The sequence below is a fragment of the Ovis canadensis genome, chromosome 12 (assembly GCF_042477335.2).
Source record: "Ovis canadensis isolate MfBH-ARS-UI-01 breed Bighorn chromosome 12, ARS-UI_OviCan_v2, whole genome shotgun sequence".
NCBI classification, from domain to species: Eukaryota; Metazoa; Chordata; class Mammalia; order Artiodactyla; family Bovidae; genus Ovis; species Ovis canadensis.
The window spans coordinates 57,448,743-57,471,884 of record NC_091256.1 but is presented as its reverse complement, the minus strand read 5'-3'; the positions used below and the strand labels follow the sequence as shown (position 1 = coordinate 57,471,884).

General features: G+C 56.0%; 1 protein-coding gene across 3 annotated transcripts in view; it reads right to left on the bottom strand.

The window, feature by feature from the left end:
- PLEKHG5 (pleckstrin homology and RhoGEF domain containing G5) overlaps positions 1–22,483 on the bottom strand; it is a 49,622-nt gene extending 27,139 nt beyond the window's left edge. The window contains exons 1-2 of one of the 3 annotated variants that reach the window (XM_069544793.1): positions 22,325–22,483; positions 1,566–1,642 (exon numbers count right to left, since the gene is read on the bottom strand). In XM_069544793.1, the coding sequence (XP_069400894.1) occupies positions 1,566–1,642; positions 22,325–22,391 (144 nt within the window). In that variant the 5' untranslated portion in view covers positions 22,392–22,483. Of the gene's footprint in view, positions 1–1,565; positions 1,643–2,568; positions 2,728–22,324 lie in introns of those variants that run through there. The other 2 variants (XM_069544788.1, XM_069544792.1) reach the window with 2 other exon arrangements.
- Positions 22,484–23,142: the final 659 nt, after the last annotated feature.

Below are 23,142 nucleotides of genomic sequence, written 5' to 3'. Positions count from 1 at the left end.
ATCAGCCATGTTGAATAGCAGGCAGCCCACGGCTGGGCTGGAGTTGAGACCCAGAAGCTGCAGAAGGCCCTCAGGCACTCTGACACCAACTCTCATGTCATAGGCCTCACTCCTGCCCCCTCCTATGGCAGCTTATGGGCCTGCCTGAGGGTCGGCTGCCCACAGAAGAGGCTGGGTCAGTGTGGCCTGCCCCCTTTGCCATCCCTCTGGGTCAGGCAGAGGCCCCAAGGCTTCACAGTCCCCTGGCAGGATGTAACTGAGGGTAGCTGGGGCCAATTTGTTGCCAGGAGCCCCCATATGGGGGAGAGGCAGCCAGCCAACACCAGAGCCCTGATGCCAGGCACCATCCGTGCCAGCAGATTGCATCTGACATCACAGCCGCCCCCTTGCCGGTGGCCACGGCAACTGGAAGCCTCCCCCTCCTCTCCCCACCCCCAGAACAGCCCTCCACGTTCCTTCCAGCCATGGTCTTCCTGTACAGAATGTAAGTGGCTGTGTCCGGGTGGAAGGGTGTAACGGGGTGGCATCTTTAATCTTCTGCAGCTGCAGAGCTGAGCTGCACAGTGGCTAGGAACAGGGCTCTGGCACCACACAGATCAGGGTTCTGGGTTCGAATCTTAGCTCTCCCGCATCCTAAAGATGCATTCTCAGGTGACCCGCTACCTCTCCACTGTAAATAAGAATAATGATGGGACAGTTGTCAGAAGGCCAGAGGGAGGGGATAAAGAGTCCTCAGGGCTCGGGGTGACAAGGTAAGTTGCGGCAGTTACCACTACTGTCCCTCAAATGTGTTCGGGGAGGGGCCCAACCCAGGTTCCAACCCTGGCTCAGTCTCTCCTGAGTTGTGGGGCCTTGGCCAGGTCACAGGACATCTCTGAACCTTGGTATCTTCATCTGGAAAACAGGGCAACGACCCAACCTTCCCAGCAGAGCTGCCACAAACAGCACATGAGGCACAGGGCCCAGCACAGACCAGGCAGAAGGCCCCCATCATTTTTATCTGTATCCCTCTTGTTTTGTCCACTCCTAGCTCCCAAGTCCTGACACTCCAGGACCAGTGGGCCCCCTCTTCCCTTCCTCATCCCCAGGCCTGCAGTCACTGTCACAAAGTCCCATAGTGTCCCTGACCCATGCCCAGGCCTGAAGAGTGGCCTGGTGGCCCAGGAAGAGTGCCCATGGGGCACTGGAACGGAACCTTGGTTGCAGGGTCGGGGGGTGTCTCTGCTTGCTGATTCTCAGCTTCCTCATCAGTGTCATTGAGCAGCACTGCCTGTCACCTCAGGGCTCTAAGGACCGCAGGGCAAGAAAGGGCTTTGAGGCACCCCTGCTCTTGCTGCCTTCATAGAAGTCCCCCCCAACTCTGCTCTTTCTGAACCAAGGTCAGCCCCTCTGCCTCCTAAACCAGCCATCCAGCAGCCCTGCCCACCCCTGAACTCAGGCCACACTATGGCCAGGCCAGCTGCACCCTTGCCAGGGCCCCATGGATTTCCGGGCCTGGATAGAGGGGGTGGTTAGCATCCTGCCCCCTCTGCCCCAGCGGCCCCCAGGCCCAGCAGCCTCCCTACCTTAGCAGCCCGGCCCTTGTCCATGCAGTCAGGGTTCTGGCAACGCAGTCCCTTCTCTTCTTCCAGGCTCCGGTCCTCTGCAAAGGAGAGGAGAGGAGCGTTACTAGTTGGGCGGGGCCCAGGGAGGGTGCGCCCCAGGCAGAGGCACCCTGGCTCCCCAGGGCCCAGGAGCCTCCCGACCAGAGGACGGGGTGGGGCGGTCTCCTCAATGCACCCTTCAAAGGAGGGCAGTGTCCCTTTCTCTTTTAAATGCCAACTTATCTGCACAGGAATCTGTGTGCAGAGCCCTTTTCTTGTTGCAGCTCCCTAGGGAAATTATCCAGATTCCAGGGGGAGAAAACATCTTTGGAAATGAACTGCTCCCTCTCTCTGTCCCACTGATGGGGGGTGGGGAGGGGAAAGGGGGGTGGCTCAGTGACCTTGGGGCCCCAGGGTTCCTGGGGGATTCCTGCAAGACAGTGAGGGGAAAGGGGGACTCCAGGGGTCCCAGATCCCTTCCTACTCCTTCCCTCCACATTGCAGCCTCTATGGATGGTCTCCCTCGCAAGAACCTGGGGTGGTCCCTTCACCAGCTGTCCATCTTTGACCCAGAACCTGGCCCCCTCCAAGCTGCCCCTCTTCCTGGGGTGCAGCAGCAGAGGGGACAGGGAAAGGGGGCAAAGAGGCTGCCCACCCCGGCCAGCTTGCAGGGCCAGGGGAAGGGGTGACTAAGCGCGCCCTGACATGGGGACAGAGTTTGGACCCCCACAGCCCTGATTCTGAGACCGGCGTCTACCTCCCATCTCAAGCAGGCCTTCCCCAGAGGAGGGGGCGGGCTGAGCCCCTGCCTGCTGAGGGGAAGGAGCCGGTCCTGCCCTGTCCTTGATCTCCCCCCTACCCCCACCAACTCCCCAACCGGCCCGCGATGCCCCTCGCCAACGCCCCTCCCCGAGCCGGCGCGGAGGCGGCCAGGCCAGCCGGCCTGCATGGCGGGGCCAGGCCGGGCAGGGGGCCCCGCACTCACCCATAGAGGAGGCGTGGGGAGGCCGGGAACGCGGGAGGGGCTGGGGGCGCTGCGGGTCGGCGCGGGGGGCGAGCGCGATGGAGGCGGGGGTGGGGGCGGGCGCCGGCAGAGTGCCTGGGGAGAGGCCGGAGCGCTGCGGCCGAGGGACCCTCGGCTGTGAGAGGCGGGGCGGGGCAGGTGGGCGGTGGGAGGAGCGGAGTGGCAGCCCCGCCTACGGGGCGGGACCCTGCGCCCCGCCCCCCGCGCCCCTCCTCCCGGCGCCCCGCTGGGCAGAGCCTGCACCCGGCGGCGCGGGGCATCAGCCGGGAGGACGCGGCTCACCCTCCCCCTCTCTCTGAAAAGTCGTGGGTGTGACTAAACGCCATCCCTCCACTCCCCACACTTGCTCAAGCCTCCCAGCCACCTCGAAAGAAAACACCTCTGTTTTTGATGTGGTCGGGAGACATTTTCTCAATCTCCTGCAAAGTGGAAATGAAGGCATTTTAGACAGCTCTGGTATTTCTCCTCGTCCGAAAGGTACCATCTCAGTGGAAATGATGCCTTCTTGTAGACAGGCACGCAGGTCAGGACAGCTCCCGGTTTCCTTTGCCACCCACCCCCAGCAGAGGCCTCTCTTCTCATTTAGAGATGCTCTCAGGGATGGGGTAAGGGTTCCATAAGTAGAGAGGACCTGGAAACTAATGCTGTTTTATTACTATGATCTTGGTGTTTAGCATTTTAAAAACGTTATGAAAGTGTAAAATAAATAGGTATAGAAAAGTGCAGCTCTCATGAGTACACAGCTCAATAAAATTTTAACAAAAACGTATTCGTGCAAAATAACTAGCACCCAGGTTAAGAAGCAGAGCATCACCAGCCCCGATGTGGAAGTCTCCCTCGTGGGGGCTGTCAGCTTCTCCCCTCTGAGCGGACGGTCCTGATCTCTCTTTCGATTAGTTTTGCCTGATCTTGTAGTTTATGTAAATAGCATCACGAGATACTTGGATAGCATCTTAATCATTACAAAACACTTTTAACTACAGAAATGGAGCCCTGGGGAGGTTGCAAAGACTTTCCCAAGGGACTCAGCGTGCTCCTAAGCCGGCCCAGACCCCACTGCACCTGGAGGTGGGGCTGGGGGGCCCTGGGTAGATGAACCCCAGGTATGGAAATTTCCCCTGGGGCCCAGGTCCCTCTCCCAAAGGCGACCCTGGTCCCTTCCCCAACGGGAGTAGGGTGTCTGCCCCCTTTCATGGACTGACCCTTGGGGACTCACGGGTGACCAAGACCCAGCCCCTTCCCTCGCACACTCTTGGCGGAGGGAACAGTGACGGATCCCAGGTCTTCTGGGTTCTCTGGATTCACTCAGCAAACATGCAGTAAGTCCTTGGAGGGCCTACCTTGTGTCTAGCCCTGAGCTGGGCCCTGGGGACCCATTGGTGACCCTGACAAACCTTGAGGAGCTCATGTGGGGCCCAGTGGGCAGCAAGGCCCTTTGGAAAGCAGCATAGGGGGTTGTCGAGAGGAGGAGGCTGTGTGCAAGAACAGCTGCACAAAGGGCTCCACCCATCAGTGTCCCGAAGCTTCCAGGGTGAGAGGGAAGCGATGGTACAGTGTCCCCCAGTCTGCTCTTGGTGAGTGTGAGCCTGGGGTTCTGAGAAGGGACCCCGCTAACTCTCAGCACTCTCAGGCCAGCCCCGCCTCACTCAGAGAATCACACAGTTCTGATATCCCTCTTGGAATCTCTGCTTCCTCAGCTGTGTGAAGGGCCAAGGACGCCCGTCCTGACTCTAGCTTGGGGGCAAAGGTAGCTGAGGTGGGAGACAGCCCTAGGAGGACCCTGATGGCCCTGCCCAAGCCCTGCCTGCCAGGATGTAGCTGGCTTCAGGGTGGGGTGGAAAGCATGGCCATTCTCCACCACCCAGCAACATCCCCTTTGTCACTTGGGCTTCCAGGAACCTGGAGGCCTCAGCCAACTCTGGGGGAGTTTCCCATGCACCCTCCTCAGTCTGGGGAACTCAGCCAGATGAGATCTGCTTGTGTATCTGAGTCCCTGTTAATGGGGAGTAAGACCAAGGGGACCCATAGGAGCAGCTAGTCAGTGGAAACAGCCCTGGAGCTGAGAGGCTATGACCGTGGGGCAGCTCCTGGGGGCTGCCTCCACCTCCTGCTCTCTCTCCCCTCAGGGTCCCCACCTGGGAATACCACTCTGACTTGAGTCAGCCTGTGTGGGTCTCCGGCTGCGGGCCCTTAGCCATCTCCAGGCAGACCTGGAACTTAGAACTTGTCGCCCATCCCAAGGTGCCAGAGTCTTTCTTTCTCAGTCTGAAACAGCCCAGCTGCCTTCTGGCCTCCATGGGCTCTGTGGCTCTCCGGCCTCCATGGGCTCTGTGGCTCTCCATCCTCCTCGGGAAAGTCAGGGCCCCTCCGCCAGGCAGACCAACCCACACGCCAGCATCCCCCACCCTCTATCTTAGTCACACGATGCCGTTTTCCCTTCTCCTCCAACACGGTCTCCACCACAACTGGCCGACAGGGCGCCTGGGCAGAAGCCGGCCGGCAGACATGTTTTGTTTGGCCGAGCACAGTGCTTCAAAAGAATTTGACTTGGTTGCCAACTTTAAAAAGTCAAATTTCACATAAAAATCCAGATTTCTGGCTTCCATGAACAAACCAGAGGAGCCTGGCAGCTCCGGACCCATATTCCTGATGGCTCCAGTGCCCCGATTGTGTCTGCCTGAGATGGGCACACCCTTCCACCCTCCATAGTCCCCATCACTCCCTATCGCCTCACCTCAACCCCCTCCCTCTGTTACTCACTGGGGTTCCTGGGACGGAAATGAGCTTCTGACCCTGGCCCAGCCCTTCCTGGTTCTGTTCCTCTGCCCCTGCCATATCCTTCTCATCTCAGTCTGCTGTCTACTGACACCCTGCCCACTGTCGAAGGCCCAAGTCGAATACAGAGAACATCGGAAGGCCCCTGGATCTCAGAACATCCAAATTCCAAATGAATTACTCCCTCTTCAATCCCATTGTCCTGGGATGGGCCTTTGAATTGACTTTGGACCTGTCTTCCCCACTGGACCACTCCAGAAACACCTGCCGATAGCAATAGTTCTAACTTCCGGGCACCCATAGGGCACTGTGTGCTTATCCCACATGGTCTTATTTCAGAGTCAAACCCTCTGCAGCATAGTCTAACCCTAAAAATCAGCCGCTGGCCATTGCAGCTACTAAGCATGTGCAAAGGGGCTCGTCCACACAGATGTGCTGTGCATGTGAAACCTTAGTGCAAAAAAAAAAAAAAGAAAGTAAAAATCTCATTGATGATTTTTTTGTACTGATTATACTGATTATATTTTGAAATGGTAATGTTTTTGGAATTTATTAGATTAAATAAATTGTATTATTAGAATTCATTTCACTTGCTTGTTTTTGTTTTGCCTTTTTATTTATATGTTTTATTTTATTTATTTTTAGCTGTGCTGCACTGCTTGTGGGAACCCTAGCCCTCAGCAGTGAAAGCATAGAATCTTAACCGCTGGACCGCCAGGGAATTCCCTGTTTTGTATTTTTTAAATATGAGTAGTAAAAAAAATCTAAATGAAAGCAACTTCCCTGGTGGTTCAGTGGTTAAGAATCTGCTTGCCAATTCAGGAAATGTGTTCAATCCCTGGTCCAGGAAGATCTCACATGCCACGGGGCAGCTAAGCCCATGCACCATAACTACGGACCCAGTGCTCTGCAACTAGAGAAGCCAGCACACTGAAACGAAGTGCACATGTGGCCAAAAAAAAGTAAACAATGAAAGTTCTAGGGGCTAGCACTTTTCTAAACAATTGAAAGAGGGAGGTTTGATGGTCATGCCCATTTTACAGGTGAGGAAACTGAAGCTCAGAGGATTGGGCAACTTGCCCAAGGTCAGGCAGCTTGTGAGAGATGAGCCTGGAACTTGAGCCTAGAACCATAAAACTCCAAGTTTGTACTCTTAACTATTAGGCCACACAATCCCTATGGTGCTCCTGGCACAGATATGTGCTTAGCACGTGTGAACTGATCTCTTCATTGTCACATAAGTTTTCCCTTTCCCAGTTGGCTCTAGGCTGAGACAAGTGTACAAGAAATCACACTTGTCATTCCTCAGGGGAGCCCCTTACCTGTAAGTCTCCCCTGACACCATGAACTCTTCTGTCTCAAGGAGACAGAGCTTTCCTACCCAGCAGCTCCCAATCCCGAGCCTGGCCAGGCAAAGGCTGCCCCTCCCAGGAAGCAGCTGTGGCCTTGAATGCCCCCTCCCACGCAAACCCAGCCCTCCTGGGAGCCTGTCTCTGGTTGGGCAGCTGCTGCGGGCTCGGCCAGAACTGAACCCCATCATCAGGGCAGCTTGCAGAAGGGCAAGATTTGACCCAAAGCTGCCCAAGAGCCAAAGGGGTGTGTCCTGAGCAAATGCCTACTGATCTCAGGAACCCCCCGCCTCTCCCAACCGAAGATACTGGTCAGAGCATCATAGCGGCCTGAGAAAGAAAGCCCCGTGTAGCTTCGTGTGGTAGGGCAGTCAAGTGGGGAACAGCTGGAGGAGGAACCTGGACCATGGCCTCTGATGCTGTTCCTGACTATAGCCCAGAACAAACAATGGCGTCGCCTCCTGAAAATAGAGACCCCCATCCTCTGCCCTGCCTACTCGCATGCCTGGACTCAGTAAGAAGACATGGGAGGACACATCAGAATTCCTTTCTGAGGCCACAGAAACTGTCCACACAGTTCCTGCACACAAGCCTGGGGCTGGCCAGCCACTTCCTGTGGCCGAGGCTGCTGTGGGCACCTGCACATTTGTCCACCACCACAGACTTCCTCCCCAAGGTCCTTGGAGGAACTGAGAGTGGCCGAGGGAGGAACAGGAGCAGGACTGCAGAAACTGGTGTGAGATTCCAGTTCAGGACAGTCACGCTCTGTGCATAAGCTTCCCACCGCCCCCTCATCACGGGGCTGAGCCGGAGCTGAGGCCCACAGCCCACCACTGATGGGCCCAGGCCAGGCACTGGCTGGATGCAGAGGACAGAGCCCACACAGACAGCTGTGTGCCCGGCTCTCCCACTCGCCTGCCTCAGCTCACCCGTGAGGCCTGCTCACACGCTGTGACCCACCCACCATGTGCTGGGGCCACGAGGCAGGGGTTTGTGACAGTGAACAGGGCCTGGTCCTGCGGCTCCAAGGCAGAGGACGGGAGTTGTGGCATTGTGGATCTGGACACCAACACTCAGCACGCTGCTGAGCGCTGACTACCCTTTCAGAGCAAAGGGGACTGCAGGAATCGTCCCTGCCTCAAAGAGGGGGCATGGAGATGCCAGGAGCCAAGGGAAGCCTTGGCATGGGGCACGTCCCCTCTAAATGCTAGCCGTGGGACCCTGGAGACGGCCCTGGCTGGAGGGGCTGGGGGAAGGGGAGGTGGTTCACAGAGGTTGCTCCAGAGCCCTGGGGATGGCCCAACAGCAGCAAAGCTTGGTTGGCACTCCGCAGTGACTAGACCCAGAGACCCCAATAAGAAGCGGGGGGATCTGGCCCCTGCTGGGCCTCCTCGGCTGGTGTCTGGGACTGTCTGTTCTCTAGCCAGACCTTGGCCACCTTCCCTGCCTCTGTGGATAGGAACCTGCCAGTTGAAGCAGGACAAGGGGACAGGACTCAGACTGCACCCCGTGCTACTGCCCCCAACCCACGCTCTGGTTCTAGAACGGTGCCCGGCTGGGCTGGAAGAGACAGTAAACTTTCTGCCCAGCTGGCCCGAGCCTTCCCCTGCAGTTCTCCCGCCTCCCCCTGCTTCCCTCCCAGCCTCCTGCACAGGTGCCTATGATCCTGGGCCCCAGGTGGGCAGTTTGCCCACCCCACCTCTCCCAGCAGCCACATCCTCCTATCCATTTTGGCCAATAGGACAGCTGGCTGAACAGGGCTTCTCACAGACAGGACACCTGTCATTTATGCCCACCAGGCATCCAGTCTCCCCTCTGGGAGCAGCACCACCCTGCCTGCTGAACCCACACCCTACATGATCTCTGTCCATGGCGGATCCCAGGCCCACCCATCACATTCTGAGCCTTCTGGCTGCAGGGATGGACCATGCCAGGCTGGGAAAGGTTCCCGCTCCTCTGGGTCTGCAACCTGGAGAAGGGGGCAGAGCCTGGGGCCTGAGACGAAGCCAACAGAGAAAAGGGCTGAGGCCTGAGACGCCATGCCCTGCTGGCTTCTGCAGGCCAGACCTGGACTCCCTTTGTCCTGGGCACTGAATTGTCCCTACAGAATCGGAGGTGCTGGCCTGAGGCTGAACGCTCTGCCAGGCTGCAATTAAATGATCATGATAACAGCCGGGCAGGACCATGCCCTTGCTTTGCGGCAGGCAGCGTTTGAAGGGCTCCATGTGTCATCCCAGGTAGTCCCCTCAGCAACCCCACAATGCCACAGGTATCATTATCCCCATCAATTCGGCACCAAACAGTCCGTCGGGCTCAGCATCCCCCACCGCCTATGCTGTCTTTATCTTTTTTTCATGTGAAATCTTAGTTCCCTGACCAGGGATAGAACCCAGGCCCCCTGCAGTGGAAGTGTGGAGTCTTAATCACTGGACTGCCAGGAAGGTCCCAGTTGCTGCTTCTTGAGGGGCTTAATCTCTCTGTGCTTCTGTTTCCTCACCCACAATGAGGAAAATAGGAGACATGGCACATGTCCTGGGGTCTTGAACATGAATGTTCCAGAAAGACTCATCCCACCACCAGGCCTGGATTGTGGAGGCAGAGTCTAGGCCTGAAGCACAGCACCGGCCACTGCTGCCCCTAGCCCCAGCTGCCCTGCTTCCAGCCTAGCTGTGGGGCCCATGCTGCCCGCCCTGGCCTGAAGCCCCCCTGGATCCTCCAGCTCAAGCACCTCTCCTCCACCAGCAGTGGCTTTCAGGAGGGGCCTGGTCCCCATACTGTTGCTCAGTAAGTGACTGGCAGCGGCACATATATGGTGAGTGTGCCATAGGCTCTGGCCAGAGGGAGGCGGCCAGGTAGACCAGGTGTCCAAGCCTCACAAGTGCCCTCCTGGAAAAGTGGGCCTGCACCTACCCCTAAGGTCCTCGATGATGTCCAAGGTGGAGCTCCAGGAGAAGCGCTCCACAGCCCCCAGCTCCAGCTCGGCCAGGGCCCGAGGCAGGGCCTCCAGCTCGTAGGCACCCCGCTTCTTCCAGTAGAGAAACATCCTGAGGTCTGGGCAGGCCTTCCTACCCAGGCCTGTGCCCTCAGAGCCTGGGTAACCCCAGGGCCCCGGGTCCCCAAGGCCTGGACACAGTGGGTGTAGAGACTGAAGAGGGCTTGCAGAGACCCTAGGGCTGGCCTCAGGCCCGGCGAGTGCGGCCGTCCCCGGGGAGGGGAGCATGCTGGGAGTGGCCGGGGGCCTCAGAGCTGACCAATGGCCAAGGCCCCAGCCCCACACAAAGCGCCTTTCTTCCCCTCCTACAGACATTTTACAAATTTCAACTTCCCGGCCCCCTCGGAGCCCCCACCAAGGGGATGGGCTGGCCGTCTGTGGACCGCAGAGGCCCGGAAAAGAGTCCAATTGTTCCGTGATCTCTTTGCTAAGATAAGTTTTCAGAAGAGAAAAATGTGCTGCTCCAGGAACAATTCCAGCCCCCAATCCCTGACCTCTGACCCCAGCCCCCAGCCCCAGCTGGACCCCACAAGATTTCTTAATGAGGAGTGGAAGCACCCATGGGGTGCTATGGAATGAGCCCAGAGTTGTTTTCAGCAGCCTGACTGGGCCCCCTCCCCAGGAAGCACAAGGCGTTTCCCAGCTTCCCTGAGCAAAGACTGGGGGAGGCCTTCAAGGGTCAGAAGGCACGAGCTGTGGGCCAGGCCGAGGCCCAGAATCAGCCCTTCCGGCTCTCACCAAGGGCCCTTCCCTCGCTGGGCTGGCCAAGCTTCTCCAGCCTGCCCACCTGCCCCTGCCTGCCTCCTCAGAACATGTCACCTGCACTGATGGTAGCGCCATGCATGGAGCCTGGGCAGGCTGAATGGGTGCAAAGGACTTTAGGCATCACCACGGAGCTTCTCAGCCCCCTGTCCAGTGGGCACAAGGGGTGGGGGGCAGGGAGGATGGAAGGGGTGGGGGCCAGCGCAGATGGAAGGGCTGGGGTGGAGGAGCTGGGTGGGGCAGAGCACAGATGAGGAAACTGGGACTCAGCTAACAAGGAGCGGAACTTGAGTTTGCATATAGGACTATCTGGCTTCAAAGTCAACTCGAGGGGGACTTCCCTGGTGGCCCAGTGGCTAAGACTCCCTGCTCCCAATGCAGGAGCCCAGGTTCATTCCTGGTCAGAGAACTATATCCCACAGGCAGCAACTAAAAGTTCATATGCTACAACTAAGACCTGGTGCAGCCAAGTAAATATTTTTATAAAAGCCAACTTGGGGGCCCAGACAGCCACCTGGGGGAGAAGCTCAGTGGTCAGAGAGCAAAGGAGTGGCCCCATGGGGATCCAGGCTGGATGGGGAAAGAGCACCATGCTCAGCCTCCCAGCCAGCCTCCGCCACGTTGCTGAGCCCGCTCTGTGTGACCCTGCCGTGGCTCCCCAACTTTCCAGGGTGCCAAAGAAGCTAGCCTGAGTGGGGGCAGAGATGGCTCCCGCCTGCCCAACCAGATACCTGGCAACAGAGAGGCACAAGGCCTAGGCAGGGGGAGTTGACAGCAAAAGGCTCTACTTTCTGGGTGGTGGGGTGGTCACCCCAGGGCTGTGGCGGGTGGGAGGGTGGTGGGGTAGCCATCCAGGGAGCCTGCATACCCCCAGCTGAGGGATAAGGTGCCAAGAGGCAGCTCAAGTAATTCAAACCATATGCCTGCCTGCCTGCCTGCCTGCCTGCCCACCCGCCTCCTCCTCCGGCCCAGGGCCAGGGCCAGACAAATGCAGCCGGGCCCTTTGGTCTGTAATCACTGGCTCCCACGAAGCCTGGGCCCACACGAGGTGGGGGGCACCTTGGCTCGTGTTTACAGGCAAGTGGCCAGCATGGGGGTGCCAGACCGAGCTCGGGGGAGTCAGATGATTCTTTCTCGGCAGCCGCGGCTGGTCTCAGGGCCCACCCAGCAGAAGCCGGGGTTGCAGAGTGCAGAGTGGTCCCTGAGCAGTTACCCAGTCTAGACCCCCCTGAGTCTAGGCCCAGAGGTGCTACTACACTTGGCTGTGTTTTCAAAGCAGTGAGCTCCAAGGACATCACAGCCAGGGGGCTGGGGGAGATGTCTTCTGATTCTCAGCTTTGGGGTGAATCCAAGGAGCCCCCTACAACATGCACCCACCTGTGGAGGCCTAGCTTGGGGGCTGCTGGTGCTCAGGCCCCGGGGCTGCAGAGATGAGGCCTGGCTGTGCCCCTCCCACTCCCTGGGGCACCTACAGACTCCTCCGAGAGGTTCTCTCTGTCCTCAAATGTGCCTCCTGCTTCCCACCTCCCTGCCCTGGCTCATACAGTCCTGCTGCCTGATGTCCTCCCCCAGTTCCCACGAGCATCACCCACACTCCTCTTGTCCAGGCTGGAAGCCCCCATCCCCGGCTTGACCTCCATCCTCCCTGTGCAGGAGAGCAGGAGGCACCCGGGGACTCTGGGAAGACCCACCCAGGCTAATAAATGGGCCCCCACAGTGTCCCAGGGGGGCCCACCAGCCCCCCCCACCACCACCACCATAAGGCAGGTGTCAACCAGGAAGCTAGACAGCTAGTAACCCTGCTTACAAACGTGGGGAGGGGGCTCTTTACCACCTCTGAGGGAGCTGAGGTGTGCATGTCTGTCTGTTTGTTTTTTTTTTTTTTCCTTTCCTTTTCTTTTTGGCTGCGCTGGGTCTTCGTTGCTTCATTCTCTAGTTGTGGCGAGCGGGGGTTATTCCTTGTTGGGATACTCGGGCTTCTCATTGTGGTGGCTTCTCTTGTTATGGAGCACAGGCTCTAAGGGCACACAGGCTTCAGTAGTGGTGGCTCCCAGGCTCTAGAGTGCAGGCTACGTAGCTGTGGTTCACAGGCTTAGTTGCCCTGCACAAAGCATGCGGAATCTTCCTGGACCAGGGATCAAACCCATGTCCACTGCATTGCAAGATGGATTCATTTTTCTTGTTTATATATGCATGTGTGTGTATTGGCTGTGTATATACATGTATAGATGTATGTATATATACGTGTGTGTGTTGGCTGTGTTGGGTCTTGGTTGCTATTCATGCTTTTCTGTAGCTGTGGCAAGCAGGGGCTACTCTCTAGTTGCAGTGTGAACGCTTCTCACAGTGGTTGCTTCTCTTATTTCTGAGTTCAGGCTGCACGAGATTCCATAGTTGCAGCACGTGGGCTCAGTTAGTGCAGCTCCCAGGCTCCAGAGCACCAGCTCTATAGTTGTTATGCAAGGGATTATTTGCTCCATGAATTGTGGGATCTGCCCAGACCAGGGATCGAACCTGTGTCTCCTGCATTGGCATGCAGATTCTTTACCATTAGATCCCCAGGGAAGCCCATGTCTGTCTTGTACTCTGCTCTGTCCCCAGATGGGCAGAGTGATGAGAGTCACCATGGGCCTGATGCCATGCTGAGCACAGTTCACACATTATCTCCTTTAATCCTCATGTCAGCCCCATGAGGCCTGTACTATTAGTCCATGTCAGAGGTCATGGTTGAGGCCAGGGGCCATCCAGAGCTGGCAGGGGACAAATGGGGGTGAACTCTAGAGCTGTGATCTCACCGCAAGGCCACAGTGCCAGGCCCTCAATGATGCAGTCATAGGGTATAGAAGGGGCACCCTGCGCCCAGAGGGAGGCAAGATGGCCCTGAGCTGGAAGCCCGCCACCCCACAGTCCCAGGTCCTCCTCTCTGCCTAGCTCTTCCTGGAAGCTCATGACGTCTGGACAGGGTGATCCCGGGGGACCCAGGAGACCAATGGCTCATACCCTCTACTTGGCTTGCCCCTTGGAGTGGGGAGCCTTGGTCCCAAGCAGGGAGACCCCAGAGATTTTTCCCTATTGTAAAGAGCTCCCACCAGCCAGGGACCAGGGCTGTGACAGGCAGAGGATGGGCAGTTGGAAACCTGAGGCTGCTTCACCCAGTTCCTGGCAATGGCCTTGGACATGGGGAGGGGGGTCAAGGCCCTGGCAAACCGCAGCTGTTTCCTTGAGAGCGGAAGTGCCACGTGAGGGCCTGAGCAGGGGGCCCGGGAGGCCCGCTGAGTAAGGGGCTGAAAGAGGAAGAGGAGCAGGTGGCCCAAGCTGGCCGTCAACTCCCATGCCCGCCACCTCCCAGCCAGCCACAGTCAACAGAGACCTTGGTCCTGGGGGGACCTTCCCTTCCTGAATTCACAGAGCAGGGGCTCCCTGGGTCCTCTAGATGCCCCTCCCTCTTCAGCCCTGGCTGACCCCGTCCCACCAGGAAAGCTGAGGGCAACTCCCTGAGGAGTGGACAGGTCCAGGGGTCCTGCCTCTGCCTCACTGGCTGGGAAGCCCCAGGCATGACACTTGCTGAAGCCTCAGTTTCCACATCTGTGAAAAGGAGTGAGGTGAGAAGCCACTCCCACACACTATTGTCTCTAAAAGGTCCCGCTCAGGTGGGGCCAAGCAGAGAACAAGAGCTCGCCCCCTGGGGATGAAGACCTAGGGGGTGGTCCCTGCATCCTGCCATGAGGCCCTGCCCCTCCCCCTCACCAGGCAAGGTCCTCCCTGACCCTCTGCTGTCCCCGGAGCCCGCCAGGAGCAAGTGACCACATCTTTCTTCCACCTTCCGGTGTGTGTGGAGGCCTGTCTGGACCCCCAGAGCAGTCTGGGAGCAGCAGTTGAGGGGGTGGGGTGGGGTTGGCCGCTAACAAAGCCAACACTGCCGGACGGTGCCCAGTGCCAGCTGTGCGGCTTGCGTGAGAAGTGGCCTCACGGACTGTGCCGTGCTTAAGTGCTCCCAGGTCGGACTGCAGAGCCTGTTAGGAATTATGTCTGGCCGGCCAGCCAGAGGCCCGTTATATAACACAGCACGGGGCTGGCACTAGCCATCCCCAGCACCCCCGCTCCCCCGCTCCCCAGCCCGAGAGGTGTGTCCCCACCCCCGACATAACACAGCAGACCTCCAGCTCCAGGTGAAGAGAAGGGTCTGCTCCCACCTACCAGAGGCCCCTGCCAAGGACCCTCCAGGGCCAAAGTGGCCGGGTGGATGGCTCCTCACGGGGCCAGGAGTGGCATGGAGACCATCTCCCCAGGCAGCAGGCATGCACCTGCTGGAGGGATGAACAGTAGGGGGTTGGCATGGGTGGCACAGACAAACAGTAAACCAATACGAAGCCTGGATACATGGGCCTGAAGCCTCAGCCACCTGTGAGTCCCTCAGTTTGGAAGGTGCTGAGCCCCGGGGCACTTGGCTGAGGGCCAGCCAGCCTGGCCCTTCAGCCTCCGCGAGGCCCGGCCCCAGGCCATCTCCCCAGACACTTCTTCGCAGCCTAAGACTACTGCGTCCCACCCCCAGCAGAGCAGGCTGCGCACACCATACCAGAAGGAGTCTGGCCCAGTGTGGGTCTCCCCCTACTTCTGCTGGGCCCACATAGCCCTTTCTCAAACTCTCGGGGACCCAGGGGCTGGGACAGAGACTTGTGAGCTGTTGGGGCATGATGGCTCCCAGGACAGGGTTTGCAGAGCACAGGACTGAGGCAGGAAGGACCTTGTGGTGGGTTTCCGCTCCATTCCCAGGGTGGGCACCACGGGCAGCTCCCCTGCAGCATATCCCATAGACGGGCTGTCCCAGCACTCAGTGCATGGATGGTCAGCACTGCTGGGGGAGAGTCCTGCCAGCAGGAAGCCCTGGGCCAGGCAGAGAAGAGGGCCCTGTGGCCCCGGCTGGTAACCTGTGCATCTTTCTCCCGGGCACTCTGACGCTAACCCCCAGAAGCAGAGGCTCCCACTTGGTCAGGGACCTTAGCTCAGTCCTTGTTCTCCAGCCAGCAGCTGGGCAGACAGCAGGGACACTGACACCAGCCAAACCCCTCTGTGCACCAAGTCCTGGACCCAGAGCCCTGGAGATGGATCTCCTTTAAGCCGCTTAGCAATGCTGTCTTTGCATTACTATCTCTCCATCATCCAGAGTGGGAAGGGAGGCTCAAGAGGGCCTAGAGACCTGCCCCGGTCAGCTTGGAAATGGGCGGGGGCTGCTGGGAGAGTCTCCTCACCACCACCTCCACCCTGTGCCACTACTTCCTTCAGGGTCAGAATAGTCAAGCTCCACGTGCTACCAGGGTACAGTCAATTCATGGCCCTCCCTACCCATCGCTGCCAGCACCCTGGACTGAAACATGGGGGCTCAGGGGGCCCTTTCCAGGGTCCTTCCCCTCCCCAGATGCACCCTGCTTCGGGACTCTGGGACCCACTGATCACAGCCCTCCAAGGATATGGGTCCCTTCCTGGGCTCTCTTGAGTGTGTGGGGGAGGGTGACAGCCAGACAACAGGCCCCTCAGACCCAGGCAACTCCCCAGAGGGAAGGGGTGGGAGGTCTAGCCACTGTCCAGCCTCTGGCCTGACTGTTCTCATCCACCCGTCTGCCCACCACAGCCTGGGGACAAGTACACCCTCAGGCTAGCTGGCCATGGACCAGCTGCCCACACCATTCTCAGCTCTGCCTCTAGAATGCCCTGGCCCCCACTCAGGCCATCACCACTGTGTCTAGGCCCCCTGTCTCATTCTTGCCCCTCCAAGTCGGCCTCCAGAACGCAGCCTGGCACCTGGCTGAGATCCCAGCTCCTGCTGGCTGTGTGACCTTGGGCAACTTACTTAGCCTCTCTGGGCTTCAGTTCCCTCATCTATCCAGTGATGGTACTCACAGGGCAGCTGTGGGGATTAAAATGGCTTAGTCCAGAAAAGCATCCTCCACAGTCAGTGGACAATGACCAAAAATCATAGCATGAATACAAAGCAAATCTGAAAATGTCCCTGCTTTGATTAAAAATTCACTCCCTACCATCTGTGGGACAAGGTCACCCTCCCTGGCATAGCCACTCACACCCTGCTGGACCTGTCCCCACCCACTTCTCTCTGGTGGAGCCATCCCCCAACCTCAGCCAGGCAACTCTTTGATCCAGCCTCTACTGCAGGTGACCATACAGAAAGGTGCAGCCTGGATCCTTCTGCACTGAGAGCCCCTTGAAGCAGCTGTGTGTGTGTGTGTGTTTGAGTCCTTTAGTCATGTCTGACTCTTTGTGTCCCCATGGGCTGTAGCCCACCAGGCTCCTCTGTCCATGGACTTCTCCAGGCAAGAATACTGAAGCGAATTGCCATTCCCTTCTCCATGGGATCTTCCCAACCCAGGGATCGAACGTGGGTCTCCTGCACTGCAGGCATATTCTTTTCTGTCTGAGCCACCTCCCCTGAACACAGGACTGAGGCCAGCCTGGAACAGAGCAGGTGCCAGGGGATTGCTCATTGACTGAATGAGTTCATAACCAACCATTGCTCACAGGGTCCACTTCCGAATACCTCAAAACTTCGTCCAGTGAAGGTGGCCAGGACACCCAGCCTGAGGTCAGACCTGGCCAGCTCGTGGGAGGAGTAGAGACCCCAGCTAGACCCAGGCCCTGTCAGCTGGTACGCTAGGGTTTTCCCAGCTGGGAGCGGGCGGGGGGAGAGGAGGAAATGGAGGCCTGCCCCAGGGCTGTCTGTGGCTATGGCAGGGTGGCCACATTCCACTCTCGCTGCCAGCCGCTGGCCACTGCAGGCTTTCAAACCTGGCCAGACAGTCTGAGAGGCTGGGCCCTCTGGAGGGCCAAGTCTGTCCAAGGAACAAAGGCATTTGAGCCAGGCTCCCAACCACAGAAAACACTGGCCAGACTTCCAGGACAGCTGGGATTTCAAAATATCTAACCCATTGTTGGAACGCTGATCCCAATGGTTGGAAACTATTGTTGCCATCCCCTTGGACATCCCTGCAGAGACCCAGGTTGCCTTGGATGGGCTTTGTCTCCCTGTTGGTCCATGGAGGCCAGAGACCTCTCCTTTCCCCCAAGGCAAGGATGCAGGCCCAGCCTACAGACAGTTTCTGGGCAGGGCAACTGCTGGCTGTAATGGCTTACAGTGAATGCTGGTGCTCGAAGAGCCTCCTATTGGGCCCGGAGAGGGGCTGCCTCGGTCCTGTTCATTTGTATCACAAGAAAAATATCTGCTAATGGACAGGGACTGACCATGAGTGTGTGTGTGCATCTGTGTGTGTGAGTGCGTATGCACACTATTGAAGATACTCCTCTCTGAGGAAGGTGAGTTGGAACAGAGACTGGACTGATGTGAAGGAGCTAGTCGTACAGACATCTGAGAAAACAGCAAATGCAAAGGCCCTGGGGAAAGGACATATAATGTGCCGAAGTTAAGGTGACCAAGGTCCACTTCGCCTTGCCCAGACTAAGAGGAGTCCCAGGACACAGGACTTTCAGTGGTTTTCTTTTTTAGTAATTTTTATTTATTTATTTGGCTGTGCTGGGTCTTAGTTGCAGCGTATGAACTCTTAGTTCCAGCATGTGGGATCTAGTTCTCTGACCAGGGATGGAACCTGGGCTCTTTGCATTGGGAGCACAGAACCTTAGCCACTGGACACCAGGCAGGGAGGTTTCAGGGCTTCTAGTTTTAAAATCAGGATATGTTGGTCACCCAAAGTGAAAACAGAGACAGATTTTATTTTCTGCGGATCCAAAATCACTGTGGACTGTGACTGCAGCCATGAAATTAAAAGACACTTTCTCCTTGGAAGAAAAGCTATGAAAAACCTAGACAGTGTATTAAAAAGCAGAGATATCACTTTGCCAACAAAGATCCATATAGTCAAAGCTTTGGTTTTTCCAGTAGTCATGAATGGATGTGAGAATTGGACCATAAAGAAGGCTGAATGTCGAAGAACGGATGCTTTCAAACTGTGGTGCTGGAGAAGACTTTGAGTCCCTTGGACAGCAAGGAGGTCAAACCAGTCAATCCTAAAAGAAATCAACCCTGTATATTCATTGGAAGGACTGATGCTGAGGCTGAACCTCCAATACTTTGGCCGCCTCATGCCAAGAGCCGACTCATTGGAAAAGACCTTGATGCTGGGAAAGATTGAAGGCAGGAGGAGAAGGTGGTGACAGAGGAGGAGATGGTTGGATGGCATCACTGACTCAGTGGACATGAGTTTGAACAAGCTCTGGGAGATAGTGAAGGACAGGGAAGCCTGGTGTGCTGCAGTCCATGAGGTTTACAAACTCAACTTAGTGGCTAAACAACAGGAGGATCACGGAGTGCCCTTGATGCCCCCCACCTGTGGAAGTTTCAGAGGCATGATGTCAGAGCCTACAGCTGTCCTTGTCCCTCAGCCAAGGGCCACAGCATTTCAGTAATGGGAGTGGACAAAGAAGAGAAGTGCCTGAGGCTGTGTAAGGGGACCCCATCCAGCAACCCACACTCATGTGCCAGGGATAGGCTCTGAACAGATGATGACCAGACATAGAAAGCACATGAAGGGCTGAAATACTCTGCTCCTGGGGGACAAATGGCTTTCTGGATGACAACCTGGGACTAGCTATTAAAAAGCAAAATGTCCAGCACAGCCAATAAATGAAATTATTTTTCAAAAATGTAAAATGCTAATCCTCTTCCACGCAGTAATTCCACACCCAGAAATGTATTCTATAGATACTCTTTTCATAAGTCCACAGGTATAAGGATGCTCACTACATCATCACTTATAGGAGTGAAAAACTGGAAACAACCCCAAATGTCCACTCATTGAGGGTCAGTTTAAAAATTAAGTATATCAATACATATCAATATCATGAAGCCATTAAAGAGAACGAGGTGGACTTTTATACATTGCAGTTTTTAATGTCCAAATATAGTATTAAGTGGAAAAAGCAACTGCATATTTTCCTCAATTTCATGTCAACATTTTTACATATATGTGCATATTTAGGTATGTGCGCTGTGTATATATTCAGAGAAAAAAATCTGAAATACAATTGGAAATAACAGAAAATCAGAACTTATAGCTTCATTTATGTACTGTTTGAGAATTTTATAATGAAAATATATTACTTGCATAAGCAGAACAGGGCTTCCCTGTTATACTCCCTTTACTATCTGGTGGCTCAGATGGTAAAGAGTCTGCCTGCAATGCAGGAGAGCTGGGCTCAATCCCTGGGTCAGGAAGATCCCCTGGAGAAGGGAATGGCAACCCACTCCAGTATTCTCGCCTGGAGAAGTCCATGGACAGGTGTCCATGGACACCCCATGGGGTTGCAAAGAGATGGACACGACTGAGAGTCTGACACACACACACACAAGCAGAACAAAATATACACGCATACACGTGCATGTGCATGTGCGCATGTGTGTACCTTTTACATTATATGCTGACTTACATGGTTTAAATGACCACCTTTCACTTGCATTATTGCAAAAGTGTTAGTTGCTCACTTGTGTCCAGCTCTTCGTGACCTCATGGACTATATAGGCTGCCAGGCTCCTCTGTCCATGGAATTCTCCAGGCAAGACTACTGGAGCGGGTAGCCATTCCCTTCTCCAGGGGATCTTCCTGACCCAGGGATTGGACCTGGGTCTCCTGCAATGCAGGCAGATTCTTTACCATCTGAGCCACCATGAAGCTTCCTGATTCTCTGTCATATTCTCCTCCTCATACTCCTCCAAATCCACTCTCCAAACTATCAAAAAGGATTTTCTAAAATGCAAGTGAGAAAATGCTACCTACTCTATTATAAAAATGCTTAAATGCTCATCGCCCCAAGGATGAAATCTGAATTCTGTAAGATGCTCGACCATCCTCTTTCTCTGGATCAAGCACCATTTCTTTATACTCCCCCCCTTCGCGCAGCACCCACAAGAACCCACCCACCTCTCAGTCTTCCCAATGTGTGTCCAAATCATGCTGCACAGAATGCCGTTTCTAGCTCCTGCTTTTCTCTCTTCCTGAAATCAAACCTTTCTACCCATAGTCTTTACCCAACTGATACCACTGTATCCTTTCGGTGATGTGATTCCTTAAAAAAAATCCCCCAGATGGGTGTTATAAGAGGAATCTCTCTTATGTATGAATCCATTACCCCACAGTCACGTCGCTCTGTTTAATACACATCAAACTGCTTTTCAATTTCCTGTTTTCCTGTCCTTGGCACACAGTGTTAGATTCTAAAAGGACGGGCATTTATCTTGCTCATCACCACCAGCCCAGCCCCTGGCGCAATGCCCAACAATTAATACAAGTTCAGTAAATATTCCGTCAAAGCTTGTTTAAAACTTGGAAATATAGCTAAAGCATAACTAGTGGTCCTATGTTTTTTTCCCCTTCTTTGGCCACACCACATGGCCTGCAGGATCTTACTTTCCCAACCAGGGATCAAACCCACATCCCCAGCAGTGAAAGTGCAGAATCTTAGTCACTGGACTGCTAGGGAATTCACACCAGTTGCCCTTCAATATCAAAAACATATCAGTAAGGGGCTTAAAGACATAATCAGGGACTTCCCTGGAGGTCCAGTGGTTATGAATCCAAGCTTCCACTGTTGGGGATTTGGTTCAACCCCTGGTTCGATCAGGAAACTAAGATCCTACTAACCTCATGGTGTGGCCAAAAAAATTATTAATTAATTTAAAAGACACAAACAAACTGAAGCAGCAGGGGTGGGCCATTCTCCGATGTCCATGTGGCAGCCATGATTTGGGGCTGTAGCCCACATCTCATACAAGCCTGGAAACAATTTCCCCTGCAGTGAGTGAGCCGTGATGGACCTTGAGTAAACTGGACATGGGTCACTGGAGGCTCATATATTAGCGTGAGAGGCACCTGTCCATTTAACTCTCTGGCCACCCCCAGCGGAGACCCCAGAATGGTAGGTAAGTTTCGCATGGGGGTATGAGCTAGAGGAAGGCTGTGCCAGCAGTGCAGACCCTTCCCAGGGAGGGGATGGCCCTACAGGGAGGCCGAGTGGGTGCTCAGAGTTCTGTGTGACTCACTGTCTGCTTCCGAAATCTGTCTTGGTCCAGCCATGGGGGTGGGGGAGGGGTGGTGAGCAGACAAAAGTCAGACTGAGGGCTCTTCTGTGAGTGCTGAGAGGTCAGCAGCTAACACACCTTCAAGCCATTTTCTCTTTGGCCGGGAACAGGGTGTTTCCCAGGCCAGGGTTCTGACGGTGGGGTGCTAGAAGCCTATTTGAGCCCACACACACCTTTCCTGATTCCCCACTGCCAAAATGCGTCACGGCGTGCATCAGAAGTGAACCTACAAATATCGATGGTTTCGGAGGAATGTTGCAGCCCTACAAAGCTACAGTCGGGAGCCTGCCAGTGGGGACCCAACTTTAATGCACAAAACTGAAGGTTTGCAAGTCTGGGGGCTGCTTTCTCACCTACCCTTTACGTCCCAGAAGAGGAAGCTGGAGAGCCTCCCCACCACAGGCCCTCCCAGCCCCCATCCTTAGCAGCCGCCAGTGGAGCAGCTCTTCACATGGGACCCTGTTCTTTCTTCTCTCGGGGGTCGGATGGCTGAAACCGAAAGCCTCCTTTCCCTACACCTAAGTCAGAGCTGATGGCCAACCCTGCCTTCCAGGCTTTCAGTTCATTAAATCACTCCTTAGGACAGAATGTGCGCCCAGCCTGCAGGAAAGGTTCTCAAATGGCCCAGGCGAATTCTGCAAGTGAGGGGTCATAACCAAGCCCCTCCAAGACCCACCAAATCCCCTTTTCTCGCTCCTCTTCAACCCTCCTTTCTGAATCAGAGGAAGAAAGTATACTCACCGGTTCCTGAATGGAGGCTGAGCCAGCTGTGAGGTGGAGACCCGTGTTTTGTCGGGACAGAATTCATGTTTGACCTCGGGTGGTGGCTCCTTGCCTGGCCCTTGAGCCACGTGCTAGACCCACAGTCTCCGTCCCTCTCTGCCCGGCTGCAGTCCCAACCCTGGAGGGCTTCTCCTCAACTCAGCCCCGATCTTAATTTCACCAGCTGAGTCGTCTGCACAGAAAACCACTGAACTCTCAGCCCTGCCAATCTGCCTCTCCTCCGACTCAGGCTCCCTGGGCACTGTATGTTTTAACGTATAGACACGGTGGCTGGGGTTTGCACCGTGTTTTCTTGCTGGCGGTTTCCTCTCTTTGGACTTTCCATTCGCAAGTACCCATGTGCTCCCTGGAACGCACTTCTCACACTGTTGGCTCCCTCGGCGGGGGCCTTCCCTTCTTTTCAGGAAAGCAGCACCACGAAGACCCTTCCCGGCTGGACTCCTCGGTGGGGAGGAAGGCCTGAAAGTTCGTGGCTTGTCCCTGCCGGGCTGACATTCACAGCCTGGTGACCAGCTCCAAAGCATTAGAAATACCCCAGGCACAGTCTGCTGAGCGCCACAGCAGCATCGGGGCCAGTCACCATGGCAACCCTTGGCTTCCCAGCCCAACACATTGTCTGCCCAGCTTGACTCTGTTAGCTGATTCCCAAGACTGCTTACTCAGCTCCCGGGATCTCCAGACTGGACCTGCTGCCCCTCTACTCCAAGTGTGGCTCCTTTCAGACTGCTCCCTCACCCCGCGGCCCACCCTCTGTCCTCTTCTTTCCCTGGCAAAGC